The sequence below is a fragment of the Ictalurus furcatus genome, chromosome 7 (assembly GCF_023375685.1).
Source record: "Ictalurus furcatus strain D&B chromosome 7, Billie_1.0, whole genome shotgun sequence".
Lineage (NCBI taxonomy): Eukaryota > Metazoa > Chordata > Actinopteri > Siluriformes > Ictaluridae > Ictalurus > Ictalurus furcatus.
The window spans coordinates 33,676,179-33,688,486 of NC_071261.1; the positions used below are offsets into that span (position 1 = coordinate 33,676,179).

General features: G+C 37.4%; 2 protein-coding genes across 6 annotated transcripts in view; one reads left to right on the forward strand and one right to left on the reverse strand.

Moving 5' to 3' along the window:
• Positions 1 to 1,286: 1,286 nt before the first annotated feature.
• On the forward strand, positions 1,287 to 5,608 carry LOC128610565 (C-C motif chemokine 23). 3 transcript variants are annotated; one of them, XR_008386380.1, is made up of 8 exons: positions 1,287 to 1,376; positions 1,663 to 1,733; positions 2,912 to 3,023; positions 3,168 to 3,278; positions 3,936 to 4,044; positions 4,189 to 4,283; positions 4,955 to 5,066; positions 5,211 to 5,608. XR_008386380.1 is itself a non-coding variant. In XM_053629960.1 (6 exons), exons 2-6 carry the CDS (start codon positions 1,670 to 1,672, stop codon positions 5,341 to 5,343), a joined length of 516 nt encoding a protein of 171 aa, XP_053485935.1. In that variant the 5' UTR covers positions 1,288 to 1,376; positions 1,663 to 1,669; the 3' UTR covers positions 5,344 to 5,608. The 3 variants fall into 3 exon arrangements, 1 of the variants encoding a protein (XP_053485935.1); XR_008386379.1 differs by having other exon boundaries at positions 4,189 to 5,066; XM_053629960.1 differs by lacking the exons at positions 3,168 to 3,278; positions 3,936 to 4,044 and having other exon boundaries at positions 1,288 to 1,376.
• Positions 5,609 to 5,701: 93 nt separating this feature from the next.
• The window catches only part of rock1 (Rho-associated, coiled-coil containing protein kinase 1), a 37,920-nt gene continuing 31,313 nt past the window's right edge, over positions 5,702 to 12,308 (reverse strand). Inside the window, exons 29-32 of one of the 3 annotated variants that reach the window (XM_053629955.1) lie at positions 12,190 to 12,268; positions 11,750 to 12,011; positions 11,451 to 11,658; positions 5,702 to 8,876 (exon numbers count right to left, since the gene is read on the reverse strand). In XM_053629955.1, coding sequence (XP_053485930.1) covers positions 8,873 to 8,876; positions 11,451 to 11,658; positions 11,750 to 12,011; positions 12,190 to 12,268 — 553 coding nt within the window. In that variant the 3' untranslated portion in view covers positions 5,702 to 8,872. Of the gene's footprint in view, positions 8,877 to 9,932; positions 10,256 to 11,450; positions 11,659 to 11,749; positions 12,012 to 12,189; positions 12,269 to 12,308 lie in introns of those variants that run through there. The other 2 variants (XM_053629953.1, XM_053629952.1) reach the window with 2 other exon arrangements.

The following is a 12,308-nucleotide window of genomic DNA, read 5'->3' on the forward strand; positions in this document are numbered from 1 at the left end:
ACCTACATAATGCACAGTTCCAGTGGCAAAAAAAAAACAACCTTTATTTTAGTTTCATCCAAACTTTCCTGAATTAGTAAGTGTTTATTACTTTTCTATGATTATACAGTCATTATACAGTGGATAACTTCTGGATACTACAGATTTAAAGCTAAATGAGGAAAATAGAGAATGAAAAAAATAACAAAATGACAATTATAATGATCTGATTCCTTCCAGAGAAAGAAAATTAGAGGGTGTCTCATATATTTATATTTTTCTAAGTAAAAAGTTTCACCCATGATTAGTGTAAGGTCTGTGGTTATAAAGTGATATTAAACACAGAAGGGGTTCAGTGCTTCCTCTCCTTTTTACTATATGCTCTATACACAAAAACTTTCATTTATTTAGTTATTTCTTGGTAAATGTCATCTGACCTTGGTTTGTTTATAAAATAATAATAAAAAGCCAATGACAATCTACTACACTAGATATTACTATATTTGTTGAAATGACTTTTTTTTTTAATCCAGTGTGTTGAGTATTTATAGTTTTTTCTATTCGTAGCTCTGCTGCCATCTGCTGGTGAGTATGTGTATGTCGGCTGGCTGCTCTGCTAGTATAATGGATGTTTCTACATTTTTGTGGAATGTGCTTTATAAATAAAAGATTGTTTACGAAATAATCGATGCGAACATACGGGGCAAAGGGTGTGATCATTGAGCGACAGTTCTCAGACTGTTATTAAAACAGATATATTTTTTTAATAATCTTCAGGATTGTATCATTTAGAACAATGCTCATCATTTGAAGGTGTTATGTATACTTCATTTTAAAGTGCTTATCAAAGATAAAGTTCCCCCTGTTTGTGGGAATCAGTTCATTATTATTGGCACATCTGGGATCCCTGCTTCTATTATTATTATTATTATTATTATTATTATTATTATTAACAATAAAGGGCTACAACACTACTACTACTACTACTACTACTACTACTACTAATAATAATAATAATAATAATAATAATTAATCAGGTGATTAAACATCATAAATCACAGAATTGTTTCAAAGCAGAAAAACACTGAGTCTGATTTATACTCAGGCGTTTATTTATTTGTTTGTTTGTTTGTTTATAGAATGTTTTGATGGATTCTTCATCCAGCTGTGTTTGTAAATGAAGATTCAATTCTGTATAAATCGACACTCCACATTCAGGACTACTTTATCAGAGTGAAGAATCTCGGGTTCATCGTGATCAGAGTAGTCACGTGACTCTGATGGCGGATGGTTACATACAACTGTCCGAATAAAACCCTCAAATTACCGAAACTACTTCTTACAGAACTGCACCAGTGTTGGAAAGTTACAGATTAAAGTCCATAAGAAGAGATTTGGTAAGATTTTCTCCACTTTCTCTCATGTCTGTCTCATCTCAACACTTTTCCTCTTCCTGTGGAAAGGCTGTAGATTTCAATCTGTATTATTTTCTCCTGTATTTTTAACATTTATTGGTTTTAACAGTGTCCTTAAACTTCCGTTATTTCTGGTAAACAGCTTTGGTTTAGCAGTACAGGAAGTGTGTCGAAATATTAGTCCAAATGTAATTTGGTACATTGGAAATGTGGATGTCGTTGGAAGTTCTGAGTTGATTTTATATTTCTGTTGTTTGTTCTACAACAGATCAGTCATGTTCTTCCGCTGTCTCCTGCTGGTTCTCGTCTGCCTCCAGGACTTCACAACAGCCGTCCGGTGTAAGATATATTATTAACTGTTTGTGGTTCATGACGGTTTTCAGTCATCCAGCTCATATTTTGTAGGCTACTGAGTTAAGTGACTGGACCTGATGATTATAAATCCTGTGTGTTATAGTTCAGCTGCTTTGACGCAATGCTGCTAGATATTTTCCCCTGTGTTAGTGACGTACTTGTGGCTGAATTCCATAAAAATCACAATACGTCATTCAGATTCTACAGAGATCTGCTGATGACATCCCTACTTAATACAACTAATGTGTGACCATTACTTATAGAACGAGACCATTACGTTGTGGGACTGTAACCCGTTCTCACTCCCATCATGTCAGATATTGAAGCATGGGCAGAAGCCTTTAGCATCACTGTACGTGTGCAGAAAAGCTCCTTCACTATACAGATGCACTCGGTAATCCTGTGGTTATCAGTGAAAGATCATTTCCTTCAGCTCTCCCATCCAAAAAGTAAACACATTTATTGGCTTTGTGGATTAATCCTGTGCTTAAAAGATGAATTAATGAACAAAGCACAGTCTATAATAAACTGTCATGATTTTCTGTTTGTTCTGTTCTTTAGTGCTAGATCTGCACAGGGTCATAATATTTTAATCATGATGTTTATCACTAGGAAACAGTTTATTATTCGTGTGTAGAAGTCTCTTCATTACCATTATTGTTGGTGTGTTGTCATGTTGCCCAATCAAAACACTTCCCCAACATAGTTTTGGGGAAATTTACTTCTCCAACAGTCTCCTATAGCTAAATTAAATTCGGTAATCTTCCCCTATTGTATTTATACTAGTGCTTTATTTTTAAGACACCGTACAGTGTAAATCCGGCTTTAATCTATTGTTCTTTAATATGAAGTCGCTTCTCTGTGACAATTCTGATAATTATACAAGTATTCTAAAATAGTCTTCAGTTTTTATAGCTGATGAGAGTTCAATGAGAGTTCATATTAATGAACATTAGAGTAGATCTCTTACCATTACTGCATCAAATATTTTATCTAGTTATTGTAAATTATAACTAAAATAACTAACACTGACATGCAGCAGCTTTTCCCCCCAATCTGAGGTGGTTACTGTAAAACCCTGTGTATACGCTCACTCCAGCATTTAATCACAGTAATAAACTGATGTGACTGACTGATATATTAATATTAATGTTTTCACACAGGTGTACATGGACCAGAGCATTGCTGTTTCAAATTCCACAGAAATCCAATCTCTGTAAGACTCATTACAGAGTATAAAGTAACACATATGGACTGTCCAAATCCTGGAATCATGTAAGAAAACAATTGGTTTTAATCAGGATTACATGTATATTACTGTTATCACTTATTAATCTCCTGGAGGTTTGGGAGATTTAAAACTGTGATTATTTCATTATTGCAGTTTAACACTGATTCAGATTTTCTCTTTCTCTGCAGCTTTACTCTAAAGAACGGTCGTCACGTGTGTGCAGATCCCGGGGTTGAGTGGGTGAAACAGGCCATAAAATTTTTTTACCAGCGTCTGTTTGAAAAAAACAATTAACAGGGGTAAAATCCTTTCTTCAACCTAATTATTAGATGAATTAGTAACAGAATAAAGCTTTTTCTTATAAATCATCTTTAAAGATAAAGAATTACTTGAATGCTGTAATCCTGATTTTTGTGCAAGTTAAAGTTTCAGTTTAATATTCATTATTTCCATGTTTTTTGTTGAATTAGAAGCACATATTATTATGAATGAATGTTTGTTGTATTCAGTAAGATTTAAATGTAACTCGAAACTATATGTAAATAATCTCTTTCCATGATTTACACAAATAAAACCTGTTATAAATACTCCTCAAGCAAATATCATTCCATCATGTGTTATTGAATACTACAACACTGATGATAAGTGGTAGGGAATATAAAATATACCCAGACACACTTGTCCAACAAGCTATAGGAGTTATAGGTCATTAATGTGATGAAGCGGCGTTATTGCTCCCTGAAGTTGACTGTAATATTACAGTAAATGTTGTGGGATGTCCCTGAAGCAAGTAATTACCTGTTTCACTTATGTTATAGCAGCTATAAACAGTTGTTCCCTCACCAGCCTCTGAGGTGGTTACTGTAAAACCCTGTGTATACGCTCACTCCAGCATTTAATCACAGTAATAAACTGATGTGACTGACTGATATATTAATATTAATGTTTTCACACAGATGAACATGGACATCAATGCTGTAGCAGTTTCTGGACACATCCAATCCCTGTGAGTGAGATTGAAACGTATGAAGAAACACACATCAACTGTACAAATCCTGGAGTCATGTAAGAAAACAGTTTATTTTAATCATGATTACATGTATATTACTGTTATCACTTATTAATCTCCTGGAGGTTTGGGAGATTTAAAACTGTGATTATTTCATTATTGCAGTTTAACACTGATTCAGATTTTCTCTTTCTCTGCAGTTTTACTCTAAAGAACGATCATCGCGTGTGTGCAGATCCCGGGGTTGAGTGGGTGAAACAGGCCATGGAAAGATTTCACCAGTGTCTGTTTGAAAGTACAATTATCAGGGGTTCAATCCTTTCTTCAACTTAATTATTAGATGAATTAGTAACAGAATAAAACTTTTTTATTTTTATAAATCATCTTTAAACATAAATAATCCCAGATGCACTTGTCCTAACAGTAATAGGAGTTATAGGACAGTAAGGTGAAGAAGCAGTGTTATTGTTTACCTGAAGTTTATTGTTAATTATACATCTTATTTTTTTATTGTTACAATAAATGTTGTGGGATGTCCATGAAACAAGTAATTTCCTCTTTCACTTACGTTATAGCAGCTATAAACAGTCGTTCCCTCACCAGCCCTGTCTTTATTCTCTCTTGAAGATAATAAGCTGAAAAATATGAAGTCGGATCTCTGTGACAATTCTGAAAATTATTCAAGTATTCTGAAATAGTCTTCAGTTTTATAGCTGATAAGATGAGAGTTCAATGAGAGTTCATATTAAAGAACATTAGAGTAGATCTCTTACCATTACTGCATCAAATATTTTATCTAGTTATTGTAAATTATAACTAAAATAACTAACACTGACATGCAGCAGCTTTTCCCCCCAATCTGAGGTGGTTACTGTAAAACCCTGTGTATACGCTCACTCCAGCATTTAATCACAGTAATAAACTGATGTGACTGACTGATATATTAATATTAATGTTTTCACACAGGTGTACATGGACCAGAGCATTGCTGTTTCAAATTCCACAGAAATCCAATCTCTGTAAGACTCATTACAGAGTATAAAGTAACACATATGGACTGTCCAAATCCTGGAATCATGTAAGAAAACAATTGGTTTTAATCATGATTACATGTATATTACTGTTATCACTTATTAATCTCCTGGAGGTTTGGGAGATTTAAAACTGTGATTATTTCATTATTGCAGTTTAACACTGATTCAGATTTTCTCTTTCTCTGCAGTTTTACTCTAAAGAACGGTCGTCACGTGTGTGCAGATCCCGGGGTTGAGTGGGTGAAACAGGCCATAAATTTTTTTACCAGCGTCTGTTTGAAAAAAACAATTAACAGGGGTAAAATCCTTTCTTCAACCTAATTATTAGATGAATTAGTAACAGAATAAAGCTTTTTCTTATAAATCATCTTTAAAGATAAATAATTACTTGAATGCTGTAATCCTGATTTTTGTGCAAGTTAAAGTTTCAGTTTAATATTCATTATTTCCATGTTTTTTGTTGAATTAGAAGCACATATTATTATGAATGAATGTTTGTTGTATTCAGTAAGATTTAAATGTCACTCGAAACTATATGTAAATAATCTCTTTCCATGATTTATACAAATAAAACCTGTTATAAATACTCCTCAAGCAAATATCATTCCATCATGTGTTATTGAATACTACAACACTGATAAGTGATAGGTAATATAAATTATAAACTGTCGTTCCCTCGCCCGCCTGTTTATTCTCTCTATTCTCTCTCTCTATTCTATTTATTCCCTCTATTCTCTTCATTCTCTCTATTCTCACTCTTTATTCCCTCTGTCTATTCTCTCTTGAAGTTAATAAGATAAAAATATGCAGCTTGTCGTGTTACTGAGAAACCACAATGAAGCGTAAACTCCTCTGTCCTGAAGATGCGGGAAAACGTAACGTTACAGCTTCACCTCTGACACTGGAGACTCCTTCCATACATGTTAAACATCTCCTTACAGAAAACCTCTCCATATCATACTTACCCAAATACCCAGAATGCACTGTGATCTGATTATGCAACATCCTCTTCAAAAACAGTGGCATATTAAAATTTAAAACATTTTCATACTCCTAACACTGGGCTTTACTCGAGTATTTCCATCTGTACAGCGAGACTTTAGCTACATTCCTAGCTAGTTTATTAATAGAGCTGTGCATTATATCTAACCATCATAAGAAGAATTTGTTTACACATTTATTATCCAGGTTTGCTTGTCCTGGTGATGCTTACACATGAAATTAGACATTAAATAATAAAAAAAAAAAATTAAATGGATTAAACAGAAGCAGGAAGGACAGTAAAGTTATTTCTAAGAACATCACTAAATGAGACTTGTATTTTTTTAAATAAACTGTGTTAAGCTCCACCTCCTGTCCATTTACTCTGGGTTCTGAGATTAACAAATCAGGATAGAGTTTTGCTCTGATTGGCTGCTGGCTGAGAGAGAGAGAGAGAGAAATCTTGATATATTTTTTTTAAGATATTTGCACTTCCTGATGTGCCATTTTTTTGCAGTGTAGAGAGAGTGACAAAAGGAGACAGAGAGAAACAAAGAGAGCAATAGAATGAATAAGACAGCAAGACAGAGAGAGCGAGACAAAGGAAAAAGACAGTGACCGAGAGACAGAGACATGGTCTAGTAATTAAGGTTCTGGCTGGTTACAGTGAGTTGATGCAGTGTAAAAACATTCTTGTGGTTGAGGTCCCATGTAGTTTTCCTAGAAAAATTTGCTCTACACCCTCGTCTCCTTGTGCAACGAATACACACTTCCAGAAGCAGTGCACACACACACACACACACACAGGGGAGGAACAGTCTGTGTAGGTGATAAAGATAATGTTTATTGACACACATCCATCACTGTGGCCTCCAAACCAAATTAATCATGCAGTTCATCCGAGTAGATAGCCACCATAGTTCCAGTGCTTCATTTAACTGAACACATAACCTAAAAACCGTAGCGAATAACTGAGGAGGTATCTATGATCTCTGTCTCGCCTGTCGCCGGGCGGAAAAAACCCAACGAGACTTTGTCCAGGAAAAGCGGGGGGCGGGTGTACAACGTATGACGGAGACGATGGAACTCGTACACAGTCAGCGAGAACTCTCTTCCAGTTTCGCACTGAGATTAGCGTTGTTCGGATTTTCCTTGAGTAAAAGGCGTCCAGAGCTTAAAATGGGCGGAGTTCAATTTGATCGACCAATCAGAAACCTATGACATCATCCCCAACGCTTCTCTCCTCTTTGGCTCGATGCTGGATTTAATTACACTTAGCTACTCATACTAATGACATAGTATTAATATAATAGTCTAAACTACTGAATTCGGCTAATTAATAGCAGAACGTTAGCTAACTAGTTAAACATGAGCTGAATGAAGTGTTTGACTAGCTAACTAGCTTAGTTTTTTATACGGTGTAATTAAAACTAGCATTTTTTTTATTCCATACACAGCGTTGAGCTTAAGAAGTGAATGAAAGAATAGCGGTGATGATGTCATATGACTTGATTGAGTTCAACTTGACTCCGCCTCTGTAAACCCAGGGACGTCGGTCACTCTTAACGAGTTGCCAGCACAGGATAATGCTCATTTGTGTACAACATGGCAACCTGCGAGACAGGGACTGACAGTAAGATGATCCGGGATCGGTTATAGCTTCTTTAAACTCTAATAAAGGCCATGATTTCCAATTTTAGCCTCGTTAGGACTCTTACTTCTAGCGTACAACACGCACAATGGAGGAACAAACTTTCCAGGAAAGCTTAATAATATCTCAGAGTTTATGAAAAGATTAATACGGACACGAGTCTAATCCCAGCGTCCGCTCCGTCCGAGAGCACCGTCTCAATCGCAAAACACGAAACCTGGAGATTCTAGTGAACGAACGCGTTCGACACGCGACGGACCGCCCTGATAAAACCACAAGGTGGATGATATACACATCGTATTTTTTTTTCCTTAAAAAGAACAATAGTTAGGGTTTAACATTTTGAAGAGGAACACAAACAGATATGGCAGTAAAAATCGGTCTCAAAAGTCGGTAAGGCACTAGGTGGGCTGAATGCTACACCTGTTTTAGTCTTCTACAAATAACTTACAATTCAAGCAGTGCAGTTTTACATTTGTTAACTTAATGTTTCTGTGTTTTTTTCTTCTTCCTTTTTTCAACCATTCATCTAGAATCAAAAGTAAGGCAATACATTACCAAAAAAACAGTTATAAAACATTACAGAGAAAACATTTCAGAAATAATGTACCCAAATGAATGAAGATGAAAAACAAACAAACAAAAAAAAAACCCAAAAGAAGTCAATGAAATTTAAGCGCTCCTTCAGCCATTCCGATGGAATTCCTGCGGCTTGGAGGATTTAACAACAATAATAATTATTATAATAACAATATGCATAGATTGTAACGATCTTGCATGCTCCTCAAAAAAAACAACAACAACAAAAACAAACTAATACTCAGTACCCAGTACTCCGTCTTGATTATTGCCCCGTGTTAATTTATTGCCCGGCAGGAACAGTAAGGCTGAGAGAGTCCATCAGGCCGAGGTTTCGAACGGTGCAGTCGCCAATTTAGAGTCGACTTTTTCCCCAAAGATTGAAGAATCTTTAATCCCATCATCATAGTTCCCTTCAGAGTAGCGCGTGGTCCCATCACGAGCTGTGTAAAACACCTAGAGGACAGGAGGAGCCTTTTCCCACCAGCTTCTCCGTCCCAGTGTGAAACGGTGATTTAGGGTTAATTCCATTATTTAATCTTTAAATGCTTTTGTTTAAGGTTTTTTAATTTATTAAAACGGTGATGTATAAAGTCCCAATTGAGGAGTCCCAATGTTTCGAAGAGAAGATTCAGGTGGTTAGCTGGAGGGGGAGGGGGGGGGGGCGGAGAGAAGAAGAAAGAAAAAAAAAAAGAGTAGAGAAGGACTTGCAGTTTTCGTTTTGAAGAAGGTACAATTGTTTCAATTAGGCATGTGACGATAATCAGTAATTTTGTGACAGTCAAGCCAATATATATATATAGGCTAGGTACCGTGAAGACATCTAACCCTGCGTTCACACTAGCAAGTGAGAAGTTGTAGTTTCTCCGCAAAACGACCTACTAGCTACGTACACCCACTAGACGCACCAACTTCCTGCCGAGCTTAATTTTTCTTCATGCGTCTCCATACACATTTAATGAGAGGTTGCACACGATGAAGACAAGTTCTTCCATTTTTGTGTCCCCAACAGTAAATGGAGGCTAAAGTCAGACCACACCCACGCCATTTGATTGGTCTGAGGAAACATTCAAGCCAATCATTTTAACGTGTTGCTTTCCCGTGTCATACCCAACACGCATACAACTAATAACATCTCAATGTTGCTTGAAGCTCAACATGCTGGAAGGACGCCGTCTCGATGCTTTCTCCTGACGTGAACGCAGGGTAAGGGTCTTTTATTTTGGTCAAATTTGTAAACACGTACCATCCTATAGTACTGGGATGAGAGTTATGAGTACTGGAAAAACCTTAGGCGGTTATTATGGCATGAAATTTTAGTATCGTCACTTGCCTACATCACTCATCACTTTACAGTGTGTTGATGATCATTAACTCTATTTGATCTTTTCACATAAATATAAGCAAGCAAACACACCTATGTTGTTAGAATATGCCTCCATGCTTTAGTTACCATGAACATTCAAGAAGTGAAGACGACACACCATACGTCTGTATCACGACACCGTTAAAGACTTCCCCACCGAGCCACAACACGTAAGCCCTTTCCTCAACACTTCCTTAAAAGGTTTTTAAGGCAGCTGAATTTGATCAGAGTTGTTCAATTTGATCAGGCGGTCAATTTTAGTCATCAACGTGCTCTTGTCACCACTAGGTGGTGATAGAAGTTTTTTATTTTTTAAAATTTTTTATTTTTGGTAAAATACAATTAATAAAGACGCCGTCACTACCAGTGTCCGTATTCTGAACAAATTTTAATACAATTAGAAATCCTTAGTTCGCAGCCTTAAAAAACTTTTAGCCGACAATTTTGTGCTGTAGCTGGTAAGGCAGAAGGCTTTAAAAAAAAATAAACCCTGAACTAAAACCCCCATGTGAACCCAGAGAGGAGTGGGGCAGTAAGGAGTGGTAAATATGAAGGGTAACTGACGAAAGATAGACTACGCTGAACTCTCCTTGTGGTGTTGATGTCAGCAGGAGCTGGATGATGTTTCTGCTGCGTGGAGGTTGGATTGAGCCCTGCTACAACACAAACAGCCAGTCATGAACTTTACCTGCCTCTGCTGCCAGGCCTTCAATAATACTACCGCTGTCTTGTTTCTACTTTAGTAACTTGGCATACTGCTGTAAGAATCTGAGCACCCTCAAACACCCTATTTCGATTCCTATTGCAAAAACAAACATTTTCCCACATTCCTACTACTGGTACCCAAACCTTTCATCGTACTTAGACTGCTGGTGCCCTTAGAACAAGTCTCCAAGACTCCTTCTGAGAGCACCCTTAGAACTGACCATTACCCGTAATCCTACTACTCGTGATCCGTGCTGGTATTATCAGAACCATACCATTATTCTTAGTCCCACTTTCAAAATCCCAAGAACCAAACTCAAATTCCACAAATGCTGCCCTGGGACCATACTTTTACCACTTAATACCACTTGTGGTACCCTTAAAATCAACCCATTACCCATAATTCCATTCCTGGTTTTCACAAAACCAACATTTTAGCCCTAGTTCTACTGCTACTCCCAAAACCTAACAAACAAACACCTAAATTCTAAAACACTTCTGGTAACCCAAAACGAACCTTTATTCCCTTATTCTCACCTCTGGTACCACTTACATCCAACCGTTACCCCATCCCACCACTAGTACCCCTAACAACCAAACTTTTACATCACTGCTGGTAAACCCTAAACCTTTCACTCCTAATCCCACTACTGACCCTTTCAGAACCAACCTGTTGCCCCTACTCCCACTGCCCTGAGAACAAAACCGTTATCCCTAATCTTGCTGCCAGTACTCTTAGAACCTACCTAATCTGTTCTAATCCCACTACTATTGCACTTAATCTTGTTAAAGGTATTCCTAGAACCAGACAAATTCCAGGTGCCATCCCTGTAATAAATTTTTCATGACCTCTAGTCCTTTCCTGAGACCCCTTGGCACTTTTCCATGTCACCTAGTTCTGTCTTGAGATGCCTCGACCCTCTTCCATGACCTCCAGGTCCTACATCTCTTGAGGTGCCTAGACCCACTCAGGTCATACCCTGAGACCTCTTACCATGACCCCTAGCTACATTCCTGGGACCCCTCTTCCTACACATATCCCGTAACCCCTAGGCCCTCCCTTCATGACTCCTACGCCAGCCTTATGCTAAATTTAAACTAAACTTTTATTATGAAAAGAATTTTGACGGGACTTTCTTTTTTTACCTGGACTTTCCGGAGATGCTTTTAGGGTTTTTGCGGAACGACTGATTAGCTACCGAGCGAGTGCTCATGGCGCGAGGTGATGCTCGAGAGAAAGTAGATGGAGGTGTTTTAGGAATCTTCTTGCCAAGATGGCCAATCCATTTCTTCTGCTCGTCCTGGGTGAGAGCTAGCAGGAGCATGTCACGTGCTGACGTCACGTCATAGTTCACTGTGGGGTGAGGAAGGCATTTCACATGACGCAACTTACTTGGAAGTGTCTGAGTATAGTCTACTATCCTAGATAAGAGTCACGTATATACCTTTGCATGGCGCGATGACGTCCTCCTTCCTGTCTAGGTGGTCTTTGTGGCATTTGACATGGCATCGTCGGCATTCGAGTGCAGGCGGTGGTTTGAAGACATGCCACAGTGGTTTGGCACAGGCCTCACAGTTTGAGGGAAAGTGGTAGAGTGTAGGGATAAACTCGTGCCCTTTGTGAGCTAGGTAGTTCGATTTCTCACCTTGAGGAATAGCCTCCAGGTCCAGATCCTTCCGGCATTCACCCTCGTTAGCATAGAGAATCTGTGGGGCAATAATATTCAGCCTTTGTTTGAAGCATAATTAAATAAAACTTCATATAAATGTTAAAATAATGCTTTCCGTTTCTATAGTGCCTTTCTAAGACTAAAAAAAAAAAATTAACAACTCAAATGTGATTTCATTTATTTTTAAATATACAGTATGGTTATGGTATAGTAACCTGGAATATTCTGGGAATTTCATCTGATTCAGCACGATAAACATCGCCTTGGGTTACTGGACGCACATGGAAGAGTTTGCTAAACAAAAGAAAAAATATATATATGTTTTATATAATAT